Raw genomic sequence first — 20,708 nt, forward strand, 5'->3', positions numbered from 1 at the left:
TCAGTCTGGGCTGCTTTTGTTGTTGCTGTTGTTGTTGCGGCGGCATAGCCGTCGGCTGTGCAGGGGGGGTAGGGGGTTGGGAGAGGGTGCGCTTGCATCGGGAACTCGGAAGGCGGAACCGCTGGCTGCCAACCTGCAGCTTCTTAAGCAGAATAGGTTCCGCGGTTGGTTGGCGTGGAGGGGGTAGGAATGGGTCGGGCTGTTGGCGTGTCCAGCTTGGGCTTAGAGGGAGTAGTGGTCGAGTGTTGCGGGGGCTTCGGAGGCGCTGGGCGAGGGGGCTGTCGTGGCTGTCAACTGGGGATCCCTGAGTATTGTCTTGGATATTTAGATTGGTCTTCGAGATCGTCAAAGGTTGTTGATATCGTCGATAATGTTCTCCATTATCATCCTCATCTTCGGTGTTATCGTCATTCTCCCCGATCCTCAAGCTCCCCTTCATCGCTTTCTGGAATTTCGTTCGAGTGTGCCCTTGCTCGGTGTGGCTGTTGCAACTGCCTAAGAGCCATCGACACTGATTCCCTTAGGCGGCCGGCGTCCTGAGCGCCATCGTCGCTTGATTGATTCAAGTCCATCTTCGGCTGGTATTTGACAATTGATAGAAAAGTTGTGAACTGCGCAAAGATTGGCAAGAAAAGTCAATAGTCTCAACTATCATGGCCATAAAAAGCCTAAGTTTCGAGTTCGGGATGTCTAGATCTATAGATGCATTTTCGATTACCATGTAGACGTTGAGATCTCACATGCTTCATTAAATCATGCACGACTCAAGTCGTCGGATGAGTTCGAGATGAAAATATTGAATGGAAACACTGGCCACATTCGTAAGCGTACAGTGCCAGCCGATCTCGAAAAAGAAGTGTCTGCCAATCGCGTCTCTGGTCGGTCTTCCAGGGATTGTTTTGCCAGTTGGCGACTGCTGGTGCCAACGTCACTCTTAGTCGTGAAACTTCAAAAGTCAAAACATCAGCGATCGCGAGCAACGATTTCAAGGCAAACATGAAACGATTAGTTGCGTTAACTCTTAGAATGAGGGTACCGCGAAGGGCGGCGAGATCACCATTCCAACCATGTTCACATCGGGGGATATCCGACTCGAAACGACGACTTGATGAACAAGTGCCAGACTTGCCCGACCTGCCAGAGCCACCCGAGCCACCCCCGGCTCCCCAACCCAAGGCTCTCGTTTTGCGCAAATACCAAGAAGAGTGTATCCAGTCTGTTTTGCAATCCATCGAGGATGGCCATAAGCGTTTGGGTGTATCCCTGGCTACTGGCAGCGGCAAGACTGTAGGAAACTCGTCCTGCGTCAACGAAGAGAAAAAAGTAAATAAAACATCGCTGACGGTGCCAGGTCATCTTCACTCAACTTATTGGTCGAGTCAAGCCTCGGTCGGGGAAGGCAACCCAAACCCTTATCCTAGCCCACCGGCGAGAACTCGTCGAGCAAGCCGCCCGGCATTGCTCCAACACGTACCCGGATAAGACCATCGAGCTCGAGCTCGGCAAGCTATCGGCTTCCGGCACTGCCGACATCACCGTGGCCAGCTTGCAGAGCATCATCTCTAGAGACCGCCTTTTGAAGTTTGACCCTGACCGATTCAAGCTGGTTCTTGTTGATGAGGCCCATCACATCGTTTCCCCAGGCTATTTGAAGGTGCTGGCTCATCTCGGTCTCAGGCACAAGCAGTCCGACTCTCCGCATTTGGTCGGCGTGTCGGCTACATTTTCTCGTTTCGACGGGCTCCAGCTGGGCGCGGCCATCGACGAGATAGTATACCACAAGGACTATGTGGATATGATCAGCGAGAAGTGGCTCAGCGATGTCGTTTTCACCACGGTCGAGAGCAAGGCAGACTTGTCTAGAGTCAAGCGAAAGGGCCAAAGTGGGAGTGGCGAGTTCGATACCAGTGCCCTCTCCCACGCGGTTAACACCGTCGAGCTCAACGACGTCGTCGTCCGCGCTTGGTTCGCCAAGGCCGCCGGGAGGAAATCCACTCTGGTGTTCTGTGTCGACCTGAACCATGTCTCCGCCTTGACCCAGAGATTTCGCCATTATGGCGTAGATGCTCGGTTTGTGACAGGCGATACGCCGACGCGCGACCGAGCTGAACGCTTGGACGCCTTCAAGAAGGGCGAGTTCCCCGTGCTCGTCAACTGCGGTGTCTTCACCGAGGGGACTGACATCCCCAACATCGACTGTATCGTGTTGGCGAGGCCAACCCGATCGCGAAACCTCTTGATCCAGATGATTGGCCGCGGTATGAGGTTACACTCTGGCAAGCAGGATTGCCACATCATCGACATGGTAGCTGGCCTCGAGACCGGCATCGTCACCACCCCCACCTTGTTTGGGCTGGACCCTGACGAGTTGGTGAACGAGGCATCGGCCGACAAGATGTTCGAGATATTCGACCGTAAAGAAGCAGAGAAAGCGAGGGAGACTCAAGTACGGCAGCGCATGGCCGAGGCCGAGTCGACGGGGCACTCGTACAACGTCACCTTTACCGAATACGACTCAGTCCTGGATCTAATTGCCGACACGTCGGGCGAGAAGCATATTCGCTCAATCAGTCAGCATGCCTGGGTCCAGATTACCCCAGACAAATTCATCCTCAACGGTCCCGAGGGAACGTACCTGAAACTGGAGAGTGTTCCCGACTCAGGACCCGGCCAACCCAAGTTTAAGGCATGGGAAGTGAGGGCTCTGCCAGCAGGGGTATCAAAATCCCCTTATGCAGCTCCCCGTGAGGTTCTAAGCACCGTACTTTTTGCAGATGCCGTTCACGGCTGCGACAGCTATGCCAAAGAGAACTACCCCTTCTACATCATCGGGACAAGATTGGCTTGGAGGAAGGCACCAGCCACCGAGGGGCAGCTCAAATACCTGAATAAGCTGAGAGGCGCCAAGGAAGAACTGGGGCCAGAAGACATCACCAAGGGCAAGGCGGCCGACATGATCACCAAGCTCAAGCACGGTGCCCGAGGTCGGTTTGCGAGCATCGAGGCTGTCAAGAAGAAGCAACATAAATCGGCCGTTTCCGAAGAGCTGTACCTTACAAGGAAACGCAATGAGCGTGTCATGGTTGGGCCGTTGTCTGCTTGAGCACTGGGCATTGGGCATTTAGCATTTAGCGATGGGTGCACGGCAGAAGGTAGAGATAAAAAAGCACACGGTCGTCGGAGTGCATTGGCCACCATCTCGCCGTGTATCATTGCCAGGATTGGACGAGAGCAAAGGCAGCAGGAATAACTTGAGGTTCAGGGTGTTCCCTGCTTGTAGCAGGCGTACCTCGGTTGTGGGGGAAACAGTGCTGGTCAAAACTCGCCTCTCTTTGCCTGGTAGGTACCTGCTCTACCTAATTGAAGTGATTCCGACTTCACTCGATCGTACCTACCTCCCACCTCCCACCTGCCACCTTAATCAATCGACGAATCGTGCCTTTCTTTCGACACCGTCTTCCATCCCCGTGCCCTTTGCTCACCGCAATCGTTGGATTCCATCGTTGGGACTAGCACGTTGGATTATATTTGTTGGTGTTTACACAGCGTCCGGCTGGAGTTGACTGCTCCCAGCGGCTCTCAGTCGGCTGGGTGGTTTAGCTTTTCGCCTCCCAAACAATCCGACTTATTCTACTTTTTCTACTTCTTGTTTTCGAGACGCCAAACCCATTCTTGGTCTCCAATTTAGACCCCGAGACACGCGCCTTTCTCTCACACACCCAATCCGACTGACTTCCAACCAACTTTTTGACTTACACCAAACCCGTTGCTCGCTTCCGCCCTTCGGGTTTGACCGCGACCCCATGATTCTGGGAAACCCCTCCTGGGAACAACTTTGAAGTTGGACACTTCTCACTTCGATCATCGCTTCGCTTTTCCACCAACCTCACTCCAATACCACGACCATACACAATGTTTTCCAAAACGACCTTGGAAGTTAGGGCGGCGCCAACGCTTGCCGCCCCTTCTTCTGAGAGGATTGTGCAAAACCAGCAGAGCGAGCAGATCGACCAGGACCTGCGAGAGACACAGAACTCTGCTTACATCGAGCGCCAGAACGGGACATTGATGGCTCCATTGGCATATCGCCTGACTATCGAAAATTCTCAAATGGTCATTCGCGCGATCGGCACCGGCCCAGCATTGAGCACATATCCTGGGGCAAACCTGGCCCAAACAGACTGTCATCCGCAGGATAACAAGCAGTTGGAGGCCGATAAACCCGACAAACACGACAATCCCGATTTTGGTGCCATGTCTGAATGCGGGAATAGCCCTCATGGGTCTTATTTCAAAGGAGTGTCGGCAGAAACAGCCACCATGACGGTCACTTACTCGCCAGCTGCTTTCCCGGCGGACACCCATCTACCGAGGGATTTGGCATCACTCACGCTCCGGGAGAGCAATCCAGTGCGGGATCATCACGATACCGCTCCTTACAAGGGAGCTTCTACTTCAAATCCCCAGGGGAAAACCACTTGTCTGGAGCCACGCTTGGAAGACATCACAGCATCGCTGCGCCCGGAAATCGATTTGACAACTGCCGCTCGGCCGGCCTTCACTTCCCTCAAGACGATCCAGGCAGCGCAAAATAAGGACACAGCACCCGACAAGGAAGATGAAGCTGTACAATCCGATAGCGAGGGTGACGATGATGCGGTTTCTCAAGAGCCACCGCGCGATATCGCCCGCGTGTCAACGCCTTCAGTGCGGCGCCCAACGACCTCTATACCTCCCGCCGCCCCCACATGCTATCGAGTTTTACATTCCGCCCGGGCGCGGAGGAAGAGCAGCCACCGGACGATTCGGAAGAAGGCCAAAAGTGGAAACCAAGCACCGCAACGATCTCGAGTCCCGCAAGGGCCACAGGCCGACATCGCGGTTCCTGCAGCTGGCCATCAGCCCGAAATCCCCAAAGTTGATATGAGAGGAGTTCCCCACATCGTAGGCGGACTGGTCGAACACTCTTTGGGCCTTGACAATCCTCTCTTTGCCAAGCAGGTCGAGGGTGACCCCTCTGACCCTTACAACACCGTCAAAGTCTACCGTCATGCGTTTTTCCACTTCCCACCGCCCGACATGGGGGAGCACAACCGCGAGTTTGAGAGGGAGCTGGAAGAGAGTCGGCCGATCTACGAGGGCTTTGATTCGGCTACCATTGACCAACAACTCCATGGTTATGCCGCGCAGACCAAAGTATTCGCCGAGATAATGGAGGAGCACCGGGCTGACCTGAACCGTCTCCAGGATGTCTTCGTGTCCAATGAGAAGAACCTTGCTCAGTTGGGCTACGAACGCCAGCGGGCAATGTCGAACACGCTGCCTCGTGGGGAGGAAAAGACTCGAAAAAAACGAGCGAAAGTTATCGCCATGGTTGCTGAGGCGGAGGAACTTCTGATGAAGGAGCAGGATGCAGTGCGCGAAGAATTGAATAAGATCATCATGCGAAGCCGTGTTAATATCACGCATGCGCTCGGTCTTGACCTCCGAGCACCCACCATGATTGACCAAAAGCGGACTCGAGCCAGCCGAAGGAAGATGATGGAGGACCAAGACACAGAGCTAGGCATCGCGGCAGCAATGGTCGGGCTCCGAGGCAACCTAAAAGAACAGGACGACCGGACTCACGAGGCTATTATTCGCAACGCCCAACTCGTCGTCGACGAGAGAATGAAGGCGTTCGATCAGGGGGACGTTTGGCGCAAGCCAGAAAAGCCAACTCCCGTCGCCCCCGCATCGAATTTCGATACCGTTGTTACTGCAGTGCCAGAGTGGTTCCACATCCTGGAAGCCAAAAATGTTATCCCGCTGCGAGGTACCACGCTACTGGAAAAGTTTAAGGACCTTCTTCTGCAGGTGGAAACCTCGGTTTATAATATGAGGGAAGAGCAACGGGATCAAGAGCTTCGGCCAACCAAGCATACGTGGAACAAGGAATACCATAAACCCGACGACGCCTGGCCTAGTACCCTACAGCGCATCCGTGGGGGTTGGTGGCATTGCCGTGACGGCCCCGACGCAGCCCCTCCCGAGCGCAGTTGTAAGCTCTGCCACCGACAGGTTCGTGTGGAGGAATCAAATCCATCTGCGGCGAAGTGGCATCAGTGCCTCCTTGAAGAGATTGAGACGGCGCAAGCCGAGGCGAACAGAAAAGACCGGTTGTCTCTCAAATACCGGCTACAGCAAGAACACGAGGATATCAACCGGTACTGGCAGCGCCGTGAGTGGTGCCGCTCGGGTGGTGGTGTTGATATTAGTGAAGTGCTCCACGGCAGAGATGTTAACGATCTGAACTACCGGTGCTCGGCTGAACCGCAGTCGTGGCAACACCCGGGTCCTTCGTCCCAGCCTCTCGATCCCCACGACAAACAAGTCGACGAGGAGGCTTTGGCCTCTCGGATCACACCCTTGCCGAGTCCACAGCATCCGTGTGACCCCGGGATGCCTAAGTCGCTACCGGGCAGAAGGATCAGCCTCAGCAGTCGCTCGGCCGGAGGACCTTCCACGCCGCCGCTGCACCTGGACCGGTCGCCATTGTTTTACGAGATGTTATCTGGCGGACGGCTGAATGGAGAATCAAATGTACATGGCATCAGCCCGTCCCGGCCGCGACCTCTTCCTGGTTCGCCCATGTTCCACGAGCTGCTGTCCGGCAGGAAGATCGAGGAGGACATCGCGACACAGCCCGCCCTGACTCCAGGACTGCACCGTCACAACTCTTCCCAAGTCCACGACATTCTCCACGACAGACAAGCCAACAATGATACTCCGTCGCCCACCCGGGACGGTCCACCTCGACCCCGGTCGTCGCTGTCTTTCGCGAGTCAAAAGAACAAACAGAAGACGGTTTCTTGGCAGCTCTGAGTCGTTTTATTTCTCTCTCAGGCGCAGCCCTAGCGATCGAATTGTCGGTGTCGAGTCAAGCAGGTCGTTATTACCTCTCTATGTTGCACTCGTTTCATGTTGGCCTCGTCGGGTATATATATGGTTCATTTAGGGGACGTCTCGTCTGCATGACCTTCTCTCTATTTCGGTTTTGGTGACCCCTTTTCTCGTTTTGTTTTTTTGGCGTTCAATTGGACGGCAGTCATGGGTTATGGATGCGGTATTCGATACCTTCCTTGGGAGTCGGAGAAAGGCGCACGGGATCGGAGCGCATACCAAATGTTTGCAGCGGCTTTACTAACTAATGTTAATGTCGGGAGATGAACAGAGTCTGTTTACGAAGTTGGGATTAATGGGGGGAAAAAAGTTGAGGAGGCACTCTTCGATGTAGGAAGGGCATAGGTTGGTCAAGGGTTGCTTGGGCGCAACGAGGCTTAGAGAAAAGATGGACGAGGCCGCGGCTCTTTTCCATGGCTTGCGCAAAGGGATCTCAGGGACGGGTGAGCAGGCTCAGGCACTGTATTTTATGGCCCGTTTTCTTTTTTTTTTTTCTTACCTTCACGGGGGGCCGTGTGGTTTTGTTCTTGCGTACTCCGCAGAATGCGGTACTGATTACTCTTAAATTACTCAGCGGGTATGGACACGGGCAATATCGTCGTTGACATCGGCATGCACGGCGTTAGTTATCGGCAAGAGAAGGGAGTAACTCGGCAGATATTATCCATCTAGGAGAAGAATTGAGTTGTATTATAGCGTGCAGTCTGAAAGGAGCGGATCGTGCCATTCTAATCGTAGTGCGGGTCTCTCCAGGCTGCGTCTAGAGTGATACCGTGGTTGTATCCGAGTTGTGGTCTTGGTGTGGTATGCGGGCAATAGCTGGCGGGCCCTTCCCCGTAATCCAGTTTCTCCCGCCATTAGTATATCTTTTCCTCCCGCGGCGCCGCCTCCGTTAGGGTCAGCACCCCCCTCCGTCTTTGGAAGACCCAATGCCCTGTCGTAAAGGTAGCATTTCCTTCATCATTCCACGCATTATTGTCGTCCCATCCCAGCCCATCCTTGGTATATATGTATGTACCACAGGTGGGGATCAACTTCGAAGTCGCCCTTACACCCCCGGACTGTGTTGTACGTCCCATAACCATCCCGCCATCCTTTCCCCTAGTAATACCCAACAACCCTCCTCCCGGAAACCGCAGCCCCCGCCTCGCCGCCATCAACGCCCTCAGCGACCGGACTGCCCCGCCTCCTCAACCCATCCTCACCCTCACCCTGACCCTGACCCTGACCCTGACCAGCACTCACACCCACACTCAAACCCTCACCCCCCTCCCAAGCCGACCCAGACAGCCCAGTGAAAGGAGAAGGAGAGGGAGAAGGAGAGCGAGAACCGCCGTCGGAAGACTGGGCGAGCCCCCAGCTGGCGCGGTGCGTCTCGCAGTACTTGTCGGTGCGCTTGTGGGTCAGCCAGCTGTTGCAGCCTTCGCGGTCGGGCGGGCAGCGGTGGACGATGGGGGCCAGCTCGGTGCAGCCGCAGCGGAAGGAGAGGCTGACTTTCCAGCAGAAGTATTGGCGTGTCATCCTGCTTTTTTTTTTTTTTTTCTTTGGCGGTTGGTTTGGTTGGTTTTGTTTGGGTTGGGTTGGGGTTGGTGTTGGTGGGTTTCGGGGGTTGGTTTTCTGGGGTTGTTGGGTCTCGTTCTCAGGTTTCTCCTTGTTGTTGGGAGGGCCTGTGACTACCAATGGATGGATGCTCGGGGGGGAGTGCGCGGTTATGGTACCCGTACTCTGGAACAGCGGTGTGGGCTGCTGGTATGGGTGATCGGCCGGGGTGGAGGGAGAAAGGCTAAGATGGCCTGGGAAATATAAGGGCCGTGGAGGGAAAAAACAAGTGAATATATATTTATTTTACAGGGGCAAATGGCCTGTTCAAGATATATCCTTCAAGGATGGCAGTTGGTGGGTGAACAAAGATGTTGGGAGACGAGATACTGTTTCACCATTACAAAGTCGGTGTGAGGATGAAGAAAAGTGAGGCTGAGGGCAGGACAGACTCTGCCCGTGCTCTCGCTGTGTTTCTTTTTCTCGTGGTGGAGGAAGAAGTCTCGCTGCGGTGTGAGGATGGGCAGCGTTGATGAAAGTGACAGGTGGTAGGACACTTGTCCTAGGCGGGAGGGGATTCATAATACCTCCTCTGCCGGTTCCGAGAAGTTCCTTCGTTGCTGACTGTCTGTTGGCTACCTGGCTACCTGGCTGGCTGTGCCGGCTGTGCCAGACCATTGAGGATGAGGCACGAGGCTGCGGCCTTCTGCACTGGACCCTGTTCGGACCCTGAGGCACTTGCTGAGGCACCCGATTGGGAGACGAACTCCGACTTCCAGGGCCGTACAGGGGTCTGTCACCCGATGCCGGGGCTTTTCCACATGGGAGTGATGGGGATCTGCCGGCACAGCAGAGCGCCGGTCATTTTTTAATGGAAAAGTCTGAAAAATCCCATGTTCAGGGCAACGCCATGTTGTTGACGATGTCTGATGAGCAGTGTTCTGGAGAGGGTTTTCCTTGTTTCATGGTTGGACCCTTCGGCAATGGGCGGCACCGTGCGTTTAGGCCAGTCTTTAAATTAATATCTACTGTGCTCTCCGCCGGACGGGTGTGGCCGAGCCCCGGAAAGCGAAAGTGTCGCCCCACTCACACACACTTGCAGCTGCTGCTGGACTCGTCACCTCAACTTCGTACTAACCTAACATTGTCTCTGCTGCCGTCATTGGCGACCTGGTGTCGAGTTGCAATTGACATTTGACAACATTTCTCCAAACCACTGTGTCCTTGCAGACCGAACGGCTGCGGTGTCTCTGTCGATGCCAATTCTATACTGCCAGATACTGAACCTAGTATTTTGATTCCTATCTTCGTATTAATAATATTTTGTTACTTCTACCCTTGTGTTAATAGCTGCTGCCCCTGCTGCCCCTTTTGCTTCCATCGGCCATCCATGGCATAACCATCCCGTCTTTGCAAAGAGATTTTCAACATCCATCATCACCCACATCGGAACCCGAAAGCATCAAATCCAAAATGCCACGGCCCGCGACCACCGGATACGAGCGCCTTGCGCAGGCCGACGTTAGCGACGACTCGGACGACGACCCGCTCGCCGCCAGCTATGCCTCGCTGCAACCGCCAACCGCCCCACGTTATGCTCCCATCGGCCAGCCCCGCCCGCACTCGGGCATGGCCACTCCGAAATACTCAGAATCAGCCGGTTTCCGTGATACATCCCGGTCTGGGGGCCGTCACCGTCGCCGTGGCCGGAGGAACTCGGGCGTCGACCTGAAGGCTATCAATGCCCGTCTCGAGCGTTGGGCCGATGAGATTGCCTCCAAGTTTAAGCGCGGCCGACACAAGAAGAAGGGCGAGGAGGAGCGTCTCGAGATACACCACTCCGTCTTCCAGCCTCCGGAGGGCGTCCGGCCTGTGACAGCCGAAATGCTGGCCGTCCCGGAGCCCGGTTACATGACCAAGGCCGAATTCGAGGTCATCGTCGACAGCGTCAGGTCCGCCATACGGCAAGGTGTACATCCCCGTATGATTTCCCAGGGGAGCTCTGGTAGCTACTTTGCGAGGAATCCCGACGGGAAAGTGGTGGGCGTTTTCAAACCCAAGGACGAGGAGCCCTATGCGGCTGGCAACCCGAAATGGAATAAGTGGATTCATCGGAACTTGTTCCCATGCTTCTTCGGCAGAGCTTGGTTTGTTAACTCTAACTAACATGTTTCCGGAACGAGCTGTCGCAACGCTAACTCATCCCCTAGTCTCATCCCCAACCTTTCGTACGTTAGCGAAGCCGCCGCGTACGTCCTCGACGCGCAACTACGCACACACCTCGTCCCGTACACAGATGTCGTCTACCTCTCCTCCAAGTCGTTCCACTACCCCTTTTGGGACCGGTACGCCTTCTCTAGGAAAAGGAAGCCGTTACCCTCTAAACCGGGCAGCTTCCAAGTCTTCCTCAAGGGCTTCAAAGATGCAAACATCTTCTTGCGCGAACACCCATGGCCAGACCAGTATCTCTCGGGTTTCCGGACAACAGATCCTCACAGGAAACGAAAGCGGCGATGGGCCGACAACTGCCGTCCGGGTAGCGCGCACAACGACGGGGATAGCGATGATGGCAACGACAGCCCGCAGTCGCAAACGCCAGGCCCCGGCAATTTCGTCTGGACACCGACTCTGAAACAGGCCTTCAGGGAGGAGCTCGAAAAGCTCGTCATCTTGGACTACATTATGCGGAACACGGATAGAGGGTTGGATAACTGGATGATCAAGGTCGATTGGGAGACCGAGCAGGTCTCGGTGGCGTCGGAACCCGTGCACCTCAATATGGATACGTCGGATCCGGAACCGGGGCCGAGGCCTGTCGACCTGTCCCAGAGGGAGCCGCCGAAAACGAGAGCGTCATACCCTTACCGCGTTGAGCGGCCTATGAACGCATCAACGCCAGTGTCGGCCACGCCGGATCCCAAGATCTCATTGGGGGCTATTGACAACTCCCTGTCATGGCCTTGGAAGCACCCTGATGCTTGGAGAAGGTGAGCACATCTCATAATACCAAAACAAGTAACAAACCTCTAACAGTCCCCAGCTTCCCCTTTGGTTGGCTCTTCCTTCCTGTCGATCTCATCGGCCGGCCTTTCTCCCAGAAAACCCGGGACCACTTCCTCCCGCTTCTTACATCCACGCAATGGTGGAGCCAGACCCAGCTGGCCCTCCGCCGCGTCTTCCAGATGGACAACGACTTTCAAGAGCGCATGTTCGCCCGCCAAATAGCCGTCATGAAAGGCCAGGCCTGGAACGTCGTCGAAACGCTCAAGACGCCCGACCATGGACCACTTGAGCTCACCCGCCGCGCCAAAGTCTGCGTCTGGGACGACCTCGTTGACGTCCCGGTCGCCGTGCCCATGCGTGTTGCGAGTGCCGAAATGCGCCGCCGCGCCAACGCCGAGTCCGACCCTGCCGCCCTGTCGGCGACCGCTACAGCCCACTCTAAGGCTAGCAGCGACATCATCAGCGAGGAGGAGATGGACATTGGCGCCGCCGGTAGCTCCGGTGCCCACGCAGCGTCTGCCCCCACCACATCCGGCGCCGGCCCTGTCGGTGACCTTCTCGGTATCACCGTCACCAGCCCGCCTGCTAACCTACCACACCCGGGTCGATTCGAGCTGGCGCTGCAGGACGACCTCCCGTCTCCGGGCCTGTCAAGCAATGGCGCCACGTTGGGGGACCGTAGCAGCAACAACAGCAACGGGAAACCAACCCGCCCGCAATTCCCCCGCGCCGCCAACAGCCACAGGTCGCTGAACGTCTACTCCCCCGACCGCGGCGCGGGCGCAGACCACCAAACCCGCTTCTCCTTCACCACCACCGCCGCCGCCAGGAGAGAGAGCAACTCGCTTGCTTCGCAACTCTACAGCAACGGTGGCAATAACGGACGGCTGAGCCTAGACCACGGCGATCCTCAAAATTTTGTGGAGTACAGGGAGGAGGATGAGGATCTGGAGGGCGGCGACCTGGGGTATGCGGCCGCGACGGGCATGGAGGGGAACCAGAGGAAGGTGATTGTGGAGCGGTTGGAGATGATCAAGGGGCGGAATCCCGTCTTCACCTGGTGTTGATCTGCTTTATGCCTTATGCTGTCTTGAGCTCCGCCTGGTTAGTGGGGAATGCGACGTTGGACATGGTTTGTGGTTTGTGGTTCGACGCAGCGGTGGGGGGTTGTGTGTATTGTACTGTGTAACGGCGCCAGGCATATATCGGTGGGTGGGAGAGGGGATAACCATCGGAATAGAAATAAAGTGGTTTGGTTGTGTAGAACCTGGTTTGCCTTCTTTACTGGGTTTTTTTGAGGTCGTTGACTCGTGTCCCATCTTCTTGAGCTACTAGGAAGCTAGCCGTTCCTTACGCAACGACCAGCATTTCTGTCCCTCTTCCTACCTTCCTCTAGGTTTATCTTCCTTCATGTTTCTATCAACCCCCGCACGAAACAGAATGGATGATCAGCTCTAACTTGCCCTACCGGATCCAAAAGAGAGGCTTCATGTAGAAAACAACCCCTCCGGAAAAGCGATTATGACAAGGACATAGTGCCCAACATACCCCATCCTTGACATCAACTCACTCACATCACAAGCTTTCTCTCTCTCTCTCTCTCTCTCTTGTGGGGATCTTCCGAGAGAGGGTTGAACAGAAACTACAACAAAAAGTAAAACGAAACAGAACAACAAAGGGCAACAACCCCCCAAAAAGCCGGGGCTAGATCAGATTACAATGAGCAGCACAGATCTACAACGCCCGCCAACCGGCCGGCGAACCGAAAGCGAAAAGAAAAGAAAAGACAATGAATTACCAGGCCAATCAACCACCTAGGGGAAAAGGCCGAACGAAGGCTTATTTAGTTACACAAAGTACGAAGTAACGAAGTACCCATGATTCGTAGAGCCTCCCCCAGCCCACTCACGCAACCTCCGACAACTCGTCGGCCCCCCCATCCTTCTCTTTTACCTCTACACCATATCCAGGGAAGTGAGTGAGTGAGTGAGCCGTCTCGTTGGCTAGCACGGCCCGTTATGTTTCGGAGGAGGGAAGGGTGTTTCCAGCCCAACCCCAACCCCCCCTCTGACCCCACCGACTCAGACATCCAGACAGCAGACAGCAGACAGCAGACGGAGGAAGGAGGACGCGCGCATGGGAGGGGAGGAGACGCAAACGGAGATTACACCATCTGGGGCGATAGATAGCTTGGGCACGCACGCCCCCAACGCACGAATACAATACGCCTACGCATATGCAGCAGCGGATGGGTCCTCTACAGGAACAACAATATGCGCCACCACAAAGATATTGGGGATGAGTGAGACAGCGATTATGCGGACAGGCGCTTGGCGTTGTTCCCAGGGTTCAGCTAGACAACTTTGCTTTTTTTTTTTTACCCCTTCCCCGACTACTAGCGGGTGAGGTGAGAGCGGCTCAGCCGGAGGCGGAAGGTGTCACGGGTGATAGACACCAGGTCTGCAGAGTGAGCTGGCAATGAAGCCACCGAGAGAGGGGCCAAAAAAGCAGAGGACGAAGTAAAGACGATGATGGTGCATCGGATGGTACGGCACAGGTGTTGGTGTTGGTTGAGCGTAGTACTCTTCGTCGTCACTCGGTGGTGTGGCTAATGTTGATTAAAGGTCTCCATTGCCAAGTACCTACGTGGCATGAAGAAGCATAAGAGACCGACCCCGAAGTAAAATACCGCAGGTATGCAGGAGAGGAGGGACAGCTACGGCGAAGCGGAACCCGTATATTATTACCGACACCACGGGCCGGTAGAAGGGGCCATCGACGAAACGAGCACGCAAGAGCCAATGAACCCCTCGCTTACGCTTCCCGAGCATGATAATCGACATCGCCGTCCCATATCATTCTCTCTCTTAGCCCCCGCGATCACACCCCAATACCAGGCTCTCTCTTCGTGCCTGCAGGAGACAAGGAACCTTGGGTGGACGGCTGCCCGGCCTCTCAGATTCACTGACGCCGGTAGACACAGGGTGGGCCCGAACGAAAACCGATAGCTGTGTGAATATGCAAGCCACACCGCGCGAGCCCCCCTCCGCGTTGGTGAGTCGCATATGCATCCTTTGCAGGAACCGACCCTCCGATACCCACTTCGCGCAACTATTCCGTGCCTCTACCCCGCGGGGTCAGTGATCAAGGCGTGCGAGAACGCCTGAGGAGGGTATTGACAAAGGGTTGAGGAGTCAGATGAGTCGACCAAGGCAAGGTGGCCGTGATCGGATGCCCACGCTTCCGTCAGGATGCCAGATTTCTTTTCTCGCTCCAACGCTAAAACGGTATCCACAAACCCGAGGAACCCGTTTTGATGGACTTCTGACCGAGAAAAAGCACGCCAAGACCGGTGGGTTCGGGAGAGGTCGCCGAAAAGGAGGGGTGATCTGACAAGGTTGCACGAACCCGGCCGCCTGGGACGGCCTCGGGGGCTGAGGTTCGAAAGGGAAAAGAAAAAAAAAATGGGCGAAGCCGGAAGGAGATTACGGTCCGTTGGTGGGGGTTTGGAGTTGTCTTTCATTAGTAATGGGTAACACAAGTCGGTATTTCATCGTGTATCTCGGCGTTGCGAAAGCGACATGTGCCCCTCGGGGCCCCGAGCTCAACACCCGCGGGGCAGGTGCCGTCTCGGGGAACACGGCGTCGTCCCGGAGAGGAAACATAACCGTCCTTCAGGGGCCGGCATTTCTGGCGCTCGCATTGCTCTTCATTGAAATCCGGTAAGCCCACCACGGCCAGAAAAGGCCGCTTGCAGGTTGTGGCGGTCACACGAGTTCGAAAAAGGCTGGGGCCGTTGGGACGGGCTGCAAAAAAAGATAATCGCCCACCGACCCGAGGCGGTGGTTGACGGCTAGGAGGGACCCCGGTCGATTGCGCAGGAAGTAACCCCTGCACCATGGCTCAATCCCCTTGCTCACCCGCCAACCACGCGTCTTGGGAAGCCCAGTGGTCCTTGTGCATGGACTTTCGCAATACTGCTGGAACTTGGTTGATTTGGGCCCCGAGACTGACGTGCAGCGTTCGCGACGAGCCGAAATTGGCCAGGCAGGCTTCCCGGCTGATGATCCTGCTGGGTTGCGGATGTTATTGTTGGGAAGCTCGTTTCTGTCCTTGGTCTGAGTACGAAGTAGTGTACACAGTACAGACGAAGTACTGCTCTTCTGCTGATCCCGAGTTGGAAATGATGGGAACGTCTTTCCCGGGATAGCCGCAAATGATTCACCTGAAACTCGATCCCAGTGCTCGGGAATCCAAGTGGCGCCTGCAAGGATGATGGCTACTGCGTTGAGGATAATGCCAGCCTCGTTCCTGACACGTCCTCTCGCGTGCACAACCTCGGTTGCATGCCATCGTTACCTCGCGAGCTCTTTGGATTCGTGCCCGCCTTTTCCTTATTTCATGACGCTGCACGATGCAGGGGCTCCTGACGGCCTCTTGTGATGATGCCTAAAGACGGGCAGAACGACGTTACCTCTGCAACAGCTCTCATCAGACGATCATGCCTGGCTGAATTTTAGCCGCAAAAAGGTACACCGACGTTTCGTCCTCGGGATCTCGTCATGCCCGGTTCCCGTCAGCATCTCACCCGACTCGGTCACGGGGATTACCGCGCAGATCCACTGTCGAAAGCCGGAGACCGTTTCAGTGTGGCCGATTCATTTCGCAAGCCGGACCCCCATGGCGAAACCATGTCCAGGACACCGCTCGACCCGTTGGTGTGGTATGGGCACAGGTGGGCGCGGGCAATTTACCAACCGGGCGGGAGCCGACAAGACATGAGGCGTCGTCCCCAAGCTGCTGGGAGGGGTACGTACCGCTAACCCCTGCATTTTCGGGCCGGTTGGCACTTCTGGGACAGACATCAGCCAATGTGCTCTAGGGTCCCCAGGCCTCTCCATCGGGGTTCTCACTCCCAGTGCAATGCCTTTTTGCCCTCGATCAAACAATTGCCCAGGTTCCCGAGAAGGAGAACACGTATCTGTATTCCCACGCACCTGGTTGCAAGCTCATATCGTCGGCAAAACGGCCAAACCGGAAAGGGGAGGTGGTCGAGCAATGGGACATCCGACCAGGGTACGGCAGATAGGTTGATGTCCTGCAGCAGCGGGATGTTAGTGCCCGCAAGCGGTGGGCAAGCAGCGGGGGTTCTGCAAAAAAAAAAAATCCTTCCATGATGGTCCCTTCAGAATCCCGCCTAAACGACCCCTGGCAGCACCGTTCCACCGGACACTGCGGCGGCGGTGGGCTTGACCTTCCGTGCGATCCCAGGACCGTGTCCTCGGATTCACCGGGCACGCCTTGGAAGGCTTGTTCGACAGGGTGTCTTGCGTACAAGAGGTCCCAGGCGCAACATAACGCTGTCCCTCCTCAACGTCCGATCTGTATGTACAACAGCCGGCGGGAGACGCAGATGGCGTTCGTTGTACAGGAGGATAGGAGATGGCACCTAAAGGTTGCCGCCGAGACATAAATGGTCGCCCTTGCCAAGTCTGGCGGAAATATTCCCAGTCTCCAGCGACCGGGTTTGACTGTCCGTTTGATTCTCGAGTCCCGAATAGCGTGCCAATATGCGAGCTTTCTTAACGAACCCAACGTTAGATGACATGCCTGACGGGCTAATTAACCCAACCAGAGCCGCGTGCCGGACCATCTCCCGTGTTGAGTGGGTTGATAGGCGTGGTGGTGTGCCCGCTGAAGGAAACAAAGCCGACCCGCAAAACAGCCCCAAGGGCACGATGGCCTATTGTCCCGGCCGTCGGTTCTGGGCGCTGCATCAGGCTAAGAGTGTCTTAGTCCCCGGGTCTTCCCTGGCGATGGAACACGTCCAACTGCCAGCCAAGTACTCGCAAGATCTCTCCAATCACAGAGTAATATCTGCGGATTTCAACCGGAGCTAGAGGCGGCCGCTTGACCACCGGCAGGGTGTAATGTCACAGGCTTGTCCGTCTCGATCAGCAGAGGGCCCTAGTGGATGCGGGGGACTTCCGGGCTCCCAGCAGGCCGGACACCTACGCAGAAACATGGTTTGAAAGGCGCCACCCACGGGGAAGCCGTCCGTACACGTAGTCAACGGCTGGTCGTCCTGGCCAAAGCGGTGTAGTATTCCCCAAATCCCGAGGTGCCGCCACTGGTTCAAGCAGTGGTATTTCCGCCCGCTTCTCTCGAACGGTCAAATCAAGGACAGGGGTCCCGGGACGGCCCTTTTCCCAGAGACTTGAATGGTAGTGCGCCAGCAATGCCCTCCGATCGACAAAATCATCGTGGCGCGCAAACCGCTCTGTCGGGCCAATCTGAATGTTTTAGCACGGGACCCGGGCCCACCAAGCGAGCGTTGCTCATTTCAAACGTGGGAGTGCCGCAGCGCATAGGAAGAGGTACTTGGTCCGACGCCATCCTTGAGAAGCCCGTCCCGGGGAGCAAGGGGTCTTGAAGTATCTCCGCTCACCCTCCCAAACCCGCATAAGGCCATGTAAGTCCTCATGATGCCTGACCCGGGTTTTTGGCCCTCCCCACTTGAGCCACTTGGAACTGCATTTTCCCACCCATCGTTCTCTGCACCTGTTGTCTTCTGTCTTCAATATTTGCCGCGTCGCCAGAATAGGGACGTCAGATTCGAGTTGCTGCAACCATGAACGAAGGGTGTGTAATCCGCGGCTTGGGCCATGCCTCCACATTCGTGCAGAGCCCATGACTGAACTGGACATAGTGATTCCCAAACCGTGCCTGTCGACAACACCTATCGGGAGGTTGTTGTCCACGGCAACAGGGAGTTCCAGCGGTACGCGTTGGAACACGGGATATACTTTGCCCCTGTGGACGATGTGAGCAATGGTACCTTGTGTGGTTCGTCGGTGCCTCACCTGCTCACTGTGTTGTGGTCGAGCAGGACGAGATCGATCGCCTCCAATACATGCATGGGATCTTCAACATGATGTTTGACAACAGGCTCATATTCCCACCAGTCCCGCGGCCGAGGCGAATTTTGGAGTGTGGGTCGGGATCCGGTGCGTGGGCCATGGAGGTTGCCGAACAGTATCCTGAATGCGAGGTGGGTGAAATCACCCCGGTTGGTGTTGCTCTCGTCCTCCTAGTAAGGGCGCGACGGCGGACTCGAGAACGCGTCGAGGGTCGACTACCTATTTCCAATCACCATGTTAGCACGCCTGCCAATTCAACGAGGGTTTAATAACGGGGCAGGCGAGGAGTGTGGTCATCCATGGCCGAGGAATCAGAAGTGGTGTCCAACACATAACCCGTGAAGCCCCGGTTGGTGTCGTCCATGCTGATTTCGCCTCCGTACCAGGTCATCGGAATCGACGTGTATCCATACCCGGTACCGGAAGATATCCCGCCAAACCTAGATTTCCAAGTTGACGACCTCAACAGCCCGTAAGAAAAACCGAATCCAGCGGCCATGGGCTTCGCATAGTTGACGTGAAGCCAGGTCCACCTTTCCGTCCAACTATTTCGACCTAGTACACAGCCGGATGATGGCTGGGGGGATCCATGCGAACAGGTGGATGAATTACCTGAGCGACATACTGCGCGTCCTTCGCCCAGGAGGCTGGTGTCAAATGGTGGAGATATACTTCAACGCACAATCGGACAATGGGACGCTTACATCAAGTGAGTGGCCATCGGGGTGTTGTTGTGCCCTGATAATCGCTGACGTGACGGCCAGACCATGCTCTTCAGGTGTGGTCGCAGAATTATATGCAAAGCATACAACCGGCAAAGGACCCCAGAGCGCCGTTGAGGCTTCAAAACTGGATGACGCAAGCGGGATTTGTCGAGGTCGAGTCCCGATTGTTGACTTTACCCCTGAGCGGATGGTCGACAGGTGCGGGGTCCAGACGCAGAGCGGTTGACGCAAGCCCTTGTCTAACAACCCCCCAGATCCTCGAGACAACGCCATCGGCATGGCGAATCAAGCAAACGTACATCGGCTCATGTCATCGCTTTCCGCATTCCCCTTTTCGCACGCCCTGAAGTAAGTGACGAGGCCATGGAGTAACCCAAGGGCCTTGGAGACTAATGTTGGATGATCAGTATGACGAATGCGGACATCCAGCTTCTCATAGCGCAGGCGCGCAGTGAAGCCGACAACCCGGCATTCAAGGTATGGCGCGCTGTGTAGCATCAATGACCCCCGCGGCCGGCCACGTCCTCTTAGGCGGTGCCGTCGTCTCTTCCGTTTGCTGCATTGGAGAGTTGCTGACCCGTCGTGGAACATGTCCAGGCTTATTTCCCAGTGTAAGAGATCCAACCACCCTTGCTTGTATTGGCGGTTCGTGTGCTCTGGGGCGATATAGCTAACGATGCAATTCAGGTACGTTTGTATCGGGCGAAAACCGGGTAGCAGCCGGCATCCCCGGACGAACGACATCCGGAGCAACCACAAAAGCAATCGGCCTAGCGACACTAGGAAACGGGCGCGACACTGACATGCGGTGGAGATTTCGCGGGATGCTTGATTCATCGTGTAGAGGTTCCGTGGCGTCTTTTCTGGGCGCATACGGGGTGGAAATTCGAGCTAGAATTGATGAGTTGATAACCACCCAGACATAGCTCGGGTCTTTGGAGTCCACGCCATGCTGCCATGCTAGCAGCAAACAGAAGCGGCGATGGAAGGTGCCTCTGTCTGTGATCTTTAAGGGTTTTGCCATCTTCATGCAATGCTAGCCCGTGTTTCGGGGCTGGCGGAAGGGTGAATTGTTGAATGATTTGCCGGTGGGCTCGATGGAATATCGTGTCGGATGGAAATTGAATGGGGTCGTGGTAAGTTCCAGCCAAAGTTGTCAGAAGAAGAGCTGGCGGTACCGAGTATCGGTGGGTTGGGGCCACCTTCCTGCAAAAGGCCAGTTGGGAGTAGGCGGCGTCTAGTCTCCGGTATGTACCGCTTAGGTAGGCGGTACCTACGACACCCGACCTTAGGAAGGAGCAACAGCATAGAAGTATTCGAATCCCTAACTCCCACTGGGCAACTTTACTGGTAATATCGCGGGGTAGGGTCTCCGATACAAAACATTCACTTCCATCCTAGGTTCGAGCACCGAGCAGATAAGTTGTTTGGTAGAGAGAAAATAGTCCAATAGGCCTCCTTCCTCAGACGACGGTGCAACTGGCAATTCCCACTCACGGCTTCTTCCATCTCGGTTCTGGATCCGGCCGCTAAGATTTGCACCACTAATTTGGGAGGTGCCCGAGACGGGGCCAACACC

The 20,708-nt window shown here is 55.7% G+C and overlaps 5 protein-coding genes across 5 annotated transcripts; 4 read left to right on the forward strand and 1 right to left on the reverse strand.

Annotated features, from left to right (window-relative positions):
* Window positions 1–787: 787 nt before the first annotated feature.
* CHGG_04791 (uncharacterized protein) lies at window positions 788–3,103 on the forward strand (the record flags this gene model as incomplete). The annotated part of the gene is made up of 3 exons (XM_001224004.1): window positions 788–821; window positions 1,124–1,287; window positions 1,352–3,103. The coding sequence occupies 3 exons, from the start codon at window positions 788–790 to the stop codon at window positions 3,101–3,103; spliced, it is 1,950 nt and encodes a 649-aa protein (XP_001224005.1).
* Window positions 3,104–3,912: 809 nt separating this feature from the next.
* On the forward strand, window positions 3,913–6,864 carry CHGG_04792 (uncharacterized protein; the record flags this gene model as incomplete). The annotated part of the gene is made up of 1 exon (XM_001224005.1): window positions 3,913–6,864. One exon carries the CDS (start codon window positions 3,913–3,915, stop codon window positions 6,862–6,864), a length of 2,952 nt encoding a protein of 983 aa, XP_001224006.1.
* Window positions 6,865–8,043: 1,179 nt separating this feature from the next.
* Window positions 8,044–8,463, reverse strand: CHGG_04793 (uncharacterized protein; the record flags this gene model as incomplete). Its single annotated transcript, XM_001224006.1, has 1 exon — window positions 8,044–8,463. The coding sequence occupies one exon, from the start codon at window positions 8,461–8,463 to the stop codon at window positions 8,044–8,046; it is 420 nt and encodes a 139-aa protein (XP_001224007.1).
* A 1,491-nt stretch (window positions 8,464–9,954) lies between these two features.
* Window positions 9,955–12,551, forward strand: CHGG_04794 (uncharacterized protein; the record flags this gene model as incomplete). The annotated part of the gene is made up of 3 exons (XM_001224007.1): window positions 9,955–10,628; window positions 10,692–11,468; window positions 11,522–12,551. The coding sequence occupies 3 exons, from the start codon at window positions 9,955–9,957 to the stop codon at window positions 12,549–12,551; spliced, it is 2,481 nt and encodes an 826-aa protein (XP_001224008.1).
* A 5,564-nt stretch (window positions 12,552–18,115) lies between these two features.
* On the forward strand, window positions 18,116–20,134 carry CHGG_04795 (uncharacterized protein; the record flags this gene model as incomplete). The annotated part of the gene is made up of 10 exons (XM_001224008.1): window positions 18,116–18,126; window positions 18,194–18,265; window positions 18,433–18,577; window positions 18,791–18,876; window positions 18,971–19,113; window positions 19,169–19,327; window positions 19,384–19,477; window positions 19,537–19,606; window positions 19,800–19,816; window positions 20,056–20,134. The coding sequence occupies 10 exons, from the start codon at window positions 18,116–18,118 to the stop codon at window positions 20,132–20,134; spliced, it is 876 nt and encodes a 291-aa protein (XP_001224009.1).
* Window positions 20,135–20,708: the final 574 nt, after the last annotated feature.

Source organism: Chaetomium globosum, genomic scaffold (genome assembly GCF_000143365.1).
Source record: "Chaetomium globosum CBS 148.51 scaffold_4 genomic scaffold, whole genome shotgun sequence".
NCBI classification, from domain to species: domain Eukaryota; kingdom Fungi; phylum Ascomycota; class Sordariomycetes; order Sordariales; family Chaetomiaceae; genus Chaetomium; species Chaetomium globosum.